The sequence below is a fragment of the Helobdella robusta genome, assembly GCF_000326865.2.
Source record: "Helobdella robusta unplaced genomic scaffold HELROscaffold_21, whole genome shotgun sequence".
Lineage (NCBI taxonomy): Eukaryota > Metazoa > Annelida > Clitellata > Rhynchobdellida > Glossiphoniidae > Helobdella > Helobdella robusta.
The window spans coordinates 431013-440045 of record NW_008704124.1 but is presented as its reverse complement, the minus strand read 5'-3'; the positions used below and the strand labels follow the sequence as shown (position 1 = coordinate 440045).

The following is a 9033-nucleotide window of genomic DNA, read 5'->3' as shown; positions in this document are numbered from 1 at the left end:
TATTATTCTATTTTTAATCAGTAGCAAAGTTAAAAATTTATATGCAAGTAAATTATTGGGTTTCACGTCAAAATAAACTTCAAAACGCAATTAACGTAATTTTAAACTGATCAGACGGCTTTAATAAATAATGATCACTTTTCAAAATTTTATGTCTTTCAAATTGATATTAAACTATTATTTATAAATACGAAATAATTATTCTTCATTATTGTTAACCCAGAAACAAATAAACTCAGCTTCATTAAATATTTAACAATCCACCAACAACCAATTCCTGAATTATTTCAAAAATCAGACGAAAATAGTTACAGAGGTTTCGTGATATTTCTCAAAAATATTTTCTAGTAAGATAAATAACCCAAATAAATAAATTGAACTGTTTAGTGTTTTATCACACTGGATCGATGTAGGATGACGGCCGCGACATGCTTCTCCTCATTTAAAACATCTACCGTGCAAATTTCCACCGCATACCAGCTGCTCTGCGTGGTTTGCACGGATGTTTGATGTCACGCCATTTGCATGCTTATTAAATAATATTATATATATTATATTTATTATATATATATACAATATATATATATATATATATATATATAGAATAAGTGAACAACAATTGTTGTGAATTGACTTAAAAAAATTTATTTGTTTTAGATACTTGCTAATTAATTGATTTACTGACTGACTGACTGACTGACTGACTGACTGACTGACTGACTGACTGACTGACTGACTGACTGACTGACTGACTGACTGACTGACTGACTGACTGGCTGACTGACTGACTGACTGACTGACTGACTGACTGGCTGGCTGACTGACTGACTGACTGACTGACTGACTGACTGACTGACTGACAGACTGAATGAATGAATGAATGAATGAATGAATGAATGAATGAATGAATGAATGAATGAATGAATGAATGAATGAATGAATGAATGAATGAATGAATGAATGAATGAATGAATGAATGAATGAATTTATAACATGAAGAAACAAAAACCTCGTAATTTAATCCTAAAATCTATTTAACTTTCAAACATTAATTTTAACTAGAAATAAATTTTATTTAGAAAATAAATGTTGATCGTGAAACAATGTTATGGTTTGTTCCTAAATTTTAATCTGACTCGGATCAGATCATTCAGAAAATTCAGTTGAAACAATCTTATAGAAGGAAGGCATTACTTAAATAAACTACTATTGGAAAGTTTGAAAAATTAATCTATTGAATTAGAAGTAGAATTTTTGTATTTTGCCTAATCAGGGTGTCCGGGGCATATTCAACATTTAATTGATTATCTAATGAAAATTATCCTCTGCGTTGACTGAGATTGAATAAGAAATTAATCGGCATGTTGTTCATAAAATTCATTAAATTAAGTTGATTGCTGGATTTTCTCGGGGCTCGAATAACGAATAAAAATTAAAATATGAATGTTTGTTGGTGGAGTGAATTTTAGATTAGCATGCTAATTTTTTTACCCTCGGCAACCTTTTTTTTTATATAAGGAGTCGTGGTGTTGGGTGACCATAAAACATTTTCAGATAATTCTTCTTGTAAATTGTTTCATTTTGAATTAGTTTTCCGGTGAAAAGAAGAAACCATGTTGCGCTTGATCCTTGTCCTTGCAGTTGTTGCCGCCGTCTCATGCAACAAAGATCTTTTCAGTTAGTTTTTTTTATTTATTCAAAAATGAAATAAAATTTGATTGCTGATGAAAATTTTATTTCAACTTGTAACAGAAGAGTACCAGCAAAAGTGTCTCAACCAACCCTTGTATACAACCGGCAAGCTAGCAGGCAAGTGTCCCGAAGGTACAAACTACAGCCTGAAAGAAAACAAGCCATCGGTCAGATTCTTCTTTAACCAGGACTCGAAAGGATGCCAGGCCTTCGTGCACCTACCTTGTGCTGAACAGCCTTCTGTCAACTTCTTCAAGACTGCTGAGTACTGCCTGCTCGCTTGCACCGAATACGACGGTCTGTCATTTGCTTCGATGTTATATTTGTTTACTGCTTATTCTTATTCTGAATACTGACATACTGAATTCCAGGTCCAACCGCTGACTATGCCACCATCGAGAAACTGAGAAAAGTAAGATTTTTGTGAAAAAATAAGCTTTAAGATTTTGCTAGATTAATTTTGGCAAGGACTCTTCAAAATATAGATATATGTATTATATCTGTAATGCAATGAATTCATTTTTATTTCATAAACATTAATTATTTTCAAAGGAATGATCAATAGAATAATAAAGAGGCCTGCATTGAATGAACCACTGAGAAATGTTTTTTACTCAAGAACATTAATTTTTTTAAATATTTGGTTACCAAATGCTTATTAGTTAATAAAAATATAGTTCATTTGATTTTCTCAAATTTTTGTAGACAAAAAACATTTTAAATCTTTAGTTTGCACAAAATAATAAATAAATGCAACAGTGAACATGAAGCTGTGATTTTTCACAAATGAATGATTGATTGATAACGTGCCATGAGAATAAACAAGCAAACAAACAAAAGGAAATTTTGTAATAGAGTTGTGTCGTTCTAGAAGTTGACAGTCATTATATTAAACGTCAATACATCAGAACACGTACGTGTTTTATTTATACCTGGTTCTCATTTTATTAAAAATGATTTATAAAACAATATAAAATATATTTAAAATTGTTTATTAAACACTTCGGTATTAATTAATACCGTGCCTGGATTCGGCTTCGACTCCAACTTCATTCGAGCCATCTCGACGTGCAGCAAATCGACATTATCTTATGATGCAGCTCTGATGAACGCAAAGATGTTGTTGATTTTCCACACATTTCCTTCCTTCTGAATCAAACTCTTACGCCACACACACTCCTTGTGCGTACAAATTTAAAAAAAAAACATTTGTTTGTCTTTCAGCTTCGAACAGATTGCATTTGATCCGCGTTAACTTGCGGTCCATTTTATGTCCGCTTCCAGTAAAACGCGAGGAACAGCAAACCATTTCTTCTAGAAACCCGTCATCGAATATTAAATTAGGATTCACAAGCAAGTAAGCCACAGTTAGCTTGAGTGACATAAAGCTGGTTTTAAACAAGATAACCTTGTAGTTTTACACTAATTTTTAGAGCTTATGATAGTGGGGAGAATTAAAAAATTGAATAATAAAATTTTAAATTAATACTTCCACGAAGACACCAAATAATATTTAACAGCTGACTTTGAATCTTCATCAACGTCGAATAAAAGTCTTTTAAGTTTTATAATGGTCTTATGCCCTTCTCCTACTTCTTACTTCATTAGTTCTATCTACGACTGATTTTTGCAACTCACCCTAATATGGTATACTTTTAAAGGTGCTACTCGTCGTCTAGTTGTCCATCTTTTCTCATATATTACCGTATCTTGCTCTCTTGCACTACCTACCTACAAAGATTTTAAAATTTGCATGTTAATGTACAGGCCTCAATCTAAACTCGTATATTTTAATTAAACCTAACTAATTTCCAATCTGTTTGTGAAATCCATTGAAGAGCGTCGTTGAACATAGCTGCAATAACGCGGTAGAAAACGATTGATTGATTGGTTGATTGATTGATTGACTGACTGACTGACTGACTGACTGACTGACTGACTGACTGACTGACTGAAAGACTGACTGGCTGGCTGACTGACTGACTGACTGACTGACTGACTGACTGACTGACTGACTGACTGACTGACTGACTGACTGACTGACTGACTGACTGACTGACTGACTGACTGACTGACTGACTGACTGACTGACTGACTGACTGACTGACTGACTGACTGACTGACTGACTGACTGACTGACTGACTGACTGACTGACTGACTGTTTTGACTATTTCAAAACATCGTGTGTACAGTGAAATGGCTGCAATTGTCAGAATTATGATGAAACGGGAAAAAGATCCAATTGAATCATTAGTGTTTGTTTGCAAAAAAGCGAAGAAAAGCTATAATGGTGATGAGGAACTATATAAAATTGAGAACAAGTTCAAATTTGCTGGAACCGTTCATCAGGCTAATGTATCAGTGGAATTTTTTCTTTACCATTCATTTATTTCGTTTAATTTTTTTCTTGTCCATTCATTGATTTCGTCCTATTTAGTTTGCTTGCTTCTTTTAAATTTTTTAAATTAGTTTTTTAATTTTAACTCAATTTCATATTTCAGGATTCCCTCATCCATCAAACTGTCAAAACTGCAATAAGACAGTATAAACTGGAAAACGAGAGGAAGAGACATTGCGATGTAGCTGACGATCCCAAACCAAGCAAGAAAAGAAAAATATCTCTTCATAAAGGATATCAAATTAATGGAAAAAAGACAGCCAAAACATTTGATTCGTTGGCCAATTCGGAATGTAATTTGGCAGATGAGAACATAAAATATTTTCTCTTCGATGTGGAAAAAATTGATATGCCTCAGCGAAAGAATTCAAGAAATGGTCCAAAAAGAGACGCTGGTGAAAAACAAAAAGAGAACAGTTTCGTTTATGACTTCTACATAAACGACTACAAATTTGATTTCTCGCTGTTTCAAAATGTTCAACACGTTGAAGCATACAAACAATGTGACGATGTTGAATATTTGGCAGAGGAGGAAGAAGATGAAGAGACTTATGAAGAGGACGATAATTAAGATTGTGAAAACAACTGGCGGAAAAACTACCCCTCCTGGTTTTACATTGCGGATCATAATTTCAGCTGTTACGAACACGTCCGAGATTACGAATGAACGATATTCAGATTCAATCTTTTTACTGGATGTTTTGTCATTGTCTAGGGCAGAATTAATTTTACGTTTTATATTTAATTGGCCAGCATTACTAAATTTTAAAAATATAAATGTAGATAAAACAATATTTTAACTTAAGTTAAAAGATTATTTTTTATTTTTTAGCTTTAGTGCTTTTTGGCTATTTTAATCAGTTTTATGTGACAAAATTTAATCCAAATTTTGTCTATAAAAGTGATTTACATTATATTTAACCGATTTATTGATATTTGTTTGTTATGTGCCAAAACTATGTGTCCATATTTGTAACAAACAGATGTTTATAAGGTGTAGGATAGTATTTTTTTTAAACATCTTTACTTCTGCTAAATATTGCTTAAATCACAATAATTACATTGTTATAATATCAGCGGAATCATATATTCAGTGTTGGACTGTTTTAACAATACTCTCATAATTAACAGAACGTTTCGAAATGCCACAAGTAACTTCACATGAAAAAAATACATTTAAATAACAAAGTTAGTAACTGTTAATAACTAACACATTTGCCAAAAAATCAGTCTTTTGCTCATTTAAAAAAGACGTAACTATATTTTCGACCTGACGACATAAACCTGGATTATTATAAAATTATTAAATTATAAAATTATTAAAATTATAAATAGCTGTATATATTCATTAATGAAACGCCAAGGATCAAGTTCAACAGTATGTCGCATAATAGTGCAATATTGTTTTAAAAATAATCGAAAATAAATTATACTTTAAATTAAAAATTATCCTCGGGCTTGTGTTCATATTAAAACGATTACGCGAATGACGTAGAAAAGTTTTAATTTAGCTGTCGGCCGTCTGTTTTTTTACGTTGATGAGTCAACTTCAAAACCATGAAATGATTTTATTTTTTAGGTATGACCGCAGATTATGCAGCCATTGAAAAACTTAGAAAAGTAAACCAAATATAGTTTTGACAGTGGCCGATGTAGGAGGGGTACCGGTGGGGCCAGGATTTAATTTAAAGTTAATATAACTCGATCTTTGACAGGAAAACATAGTTTTTAATTACAAAATCGACCCAAAATTGGCTACACTAACAAACGTTTGGTTATTTCCTTGAGCCTCCGTCAAATTTCAAACTTTTAACCACATTTTTAAAACTTTGGTTCCTCCGGCACACTGTCTTCAACCACGACTCAAAAGAATGCCAGGCCTTCGTTTGTACACCTCGTGCTAAACAACCTTCTGTCACTAAGATACTGCTTGTTCGGCTGCTCGGAATACGACGGTTTGTGATGTTTCTGTTTTGTTTTGTTGCTGAAGTTAAGCTGATGAAACCACAAGAAATAATATAAAAAAAATCGTCAAAATATCTTCATTTTCAGGTCCAACTGCTGCCTGTGTAACCACCAGAAAACTGAGAAAGACAATGAATATACATTGTATTTATAAATTTTGAAATATTTTTTATCACGCAATGTAAAAAACTTATTTAATTAAGTCTCACAACAATTTGATTCATTATTTTTAGTAAGGCATAACAACATTTTTTTGAAGGAACAAAGAGAAGAACGTATAATTGCAACATTCGGGGGCCCAGTGGACGCAAAGTTTTTTACATGACGCTATAATTTTTTTTAATTCCAATTGGCGATTATAGAATGAAACTTTATGAATGCTACTCAATAAATAAAATCTCGATTGTTAAATGTTTTGAAAATTTTAAAAAGAATAAAAAATAAGAGCTTTCAATGCGACAACTAAATAAGCCCAAAGTAATAAACATCTTTTAAGTCACCCTCAAATAAATGTTCTTTTCACGATATTTAGCACTGTGACTGTAAATTTATCTCTAATAAATTCAGTCCTGGTAAATGACACACTTTCACTAAAGAACATCATTTTTTATTTCAAGTTATATTAATTTGAGTGTTTAAATATGTAACGTCCATTTTAACTAGAACAAACTCATGCCTTCTCAACATAACTCTCATGACCGAATTTCAACGAATGGTTACAAAAAAAATTCTCTTTTTTATTTACCCGTGGAGATATCTGAAACACACATACATAGGTTTTGTGAAATTGCAAAACTTCTCTTTTTACACACATCGGCGTTGCATACGTTAGGCTAGAATCACTTTGCCTTCGAATCCTGCCACACTACGCAGGACGAAGTGCCTTCGTCGTTTTCTCTTAACTTTGAGTTTGAACCTGTATCTTTGGAAATAAATTAATGAAAACATAGTCTACGTTTTTCCAGGTAATGTACGTAAGTTAGGCTAGGCTATAAGCGCACTTACAGGCTGTTTGGCGACAAAAAACGACACGATAAAAAAGTGAAACAAAGATTTAAAAGTTAAAGATTGTAACTATTTTTGATATCTTAAAATTTTGCTGCGTTTCAAAATCTGTGCCTGAGGTTGTTGTTGTGAGGTGACTGTCATGCCGGAGCGTAAAGCTAGATTAATGGAGCAACCAGTCACTAGATGTTAGACACAGCATCATAAACCGATCAAGAATATGTAAAGAAAATTGTTGAATCACACAATCGCATGCTTCTGACGATAATTAATGCAAAATTAATTTAATATCACACAACTTCTTCGGGCTTATGTTAATAATGAAGAGACTTAATTATAAAAAAGAGGTTAATTTGAATTTATAATATCAAACCCATGGGCTATCTACATTTTGTATAAAAATGTCATGCTGCTGAGTTTTATAATCACAAAACTGCAACACAACTTCTTCAGTTAGATTCAGAAAATTTGTTGAAAATTTATTTAAATAAAAGAAGAAATGTTGCGTCATGTTTTCATTCTCGCAGTTGTCATTACTGTCTCGTGTAGCAAAGATCTTTTCAGTATGTAAAGTTTGTTGGTAAATTACTTCCCACATTAAAAACAATTTATAAATTTTTACGAATTAAAAAACTCAACAGAAGAGTACCAGCAAAAGTGTCTCAACCAACCCTTGTATACAACCGGCAAGCTAGCAGGCAAGTGTCCCGAAGGTACAAACTACAGCCTGAAAGAAAACAAGCCATCGGTCAGATTCTTCTTCAACCAGGACTCGAAAGGATGCCAGGCCTTCGTGCACCTACCTTGTGCTGAACAGCCTTCTGTCAACTTCTTCAAGACTGCTGAGTACTGCCTGCTCGCATGCACCGAATACGACGGTCTGTCATTTGCTTCGATGTTATATTTGCTTACTGCTTATTCTGAATATTGAAATATTGTATTCCAGGTCCGACCGCTGACTATGCCACCATCGAGAAACTCAGAAAAGTAAAATTTTTATCAGCTTCCCTATATAATATTTATTAAATTTATCAACACTTATTTTTTGTATACATTCAAAAGTCTGTCTGTACTATATGAACTTTGATTTGATATTTTTTTTATTTTCTAATAGGAGTGAGCAGAAGGATGTTGTTGAACAATTCGTTACATACAAAATATATTTTGAACTTATTTTAATTTAATCATTAATGATTAAATTTTTGATTCTGTGATAAATAAAATTCAATCAAAAAAGGTTTTTTTTACATGTTTCTGAGCTGTTAAAATTTGAAATTTCTGATCTGACATGATCAAACTTTAAATGAAAAACGTTTTGATATACTTTAATTTGTCGTTTATGTTGAACATTTATTTTGATTGATATAACCTAACACATTAAAATGTAATGACCTCAAAATAAATTCAGTACGTCATACGAACAAAATATTTTGATGGTTAAAATTAACTATCTTATCATGAAAAATCTTTGATTATAATTCTTCGTGGCGAACAGAATGTTAAAACCATTAAAAGTTAAACTGTTTCATCAAATATTCTCTTCAATACAAAGAAACACCGGAAAGCGTGATGTCAACGCATTCGATATATTGTCTTACTATGACACCGACAAGAACGCTTATTTCACATTGGTAAATCGGAGATGGAGATCTGTCTTTTGTGAGATGTTTGAGTATTTCTTAAAAATTTACAACAAAACAAATATTTTATTAGAAAATTCGATCCTCATACAGCGTTTCGAATAATTGGAAGTTATGGTTAGCGCATACCATTTAACACTCTGAACGGATATCCTATCCAAGTTCACTCACCATTATTCACTTCTTTGTTTGATGAAATATATATATATATATATATATATATATATATATATATATATATATATATATATATATATATATATATATATATATATATATATATATATATATATATATCTATGATATATATATATATATATATATATATATAT

The 9033-nt window shown here is 31.8% G+C and overlaps 2 protein-coding genes across 2 annotated transcripts; both read left to right on the top strand.

Annotated features, from left to right (window-relative positions):
• Nucleotides 1-1613: 1613 nt before the first annotated feature.
• HELRODRAFT_171530 (hypothetical protein) lies at nucleotides 1614-3053 on the top strand (the record flags this gene model as incomplete). Its single annotated transcript, XM_009018257.1, has 3 exons — nucleotides 1614-1677; nucleotides 1753-1989; nucleotides 2917-3053. The coding sequence occupies 3 exons, from the start codon at nucleotides 1614-1616 to the stop codon at nucleotides 3051-3053; spliced, it is 438 nt and encodes a 145-aa protein (XP_009016505.1).
• Nucleotides 3054-3889: 836 nt separating this feature from the next.
• HELRODRAFT_171529 (hypothetical protein) lies at nucleotides 3890-4662 on the top strand (the record flags this gene model as incomplete). The annotated part of the gene is made up of 2 exons (XM_009018256.1): nucleotides 3890-4048; nucleotides 4195-4662. The coding sequence occupies 2 exons, from the start codon at nucleotides 3890-3892 to the stop codon at nucleotides 4660-4662; spliced, it is 627 nt and encodes a 208-aa protein (XP_009016504.1).
• Between the last annotated feature and the right edge of the window lie 4371 nt (nucleotides 4663-9033).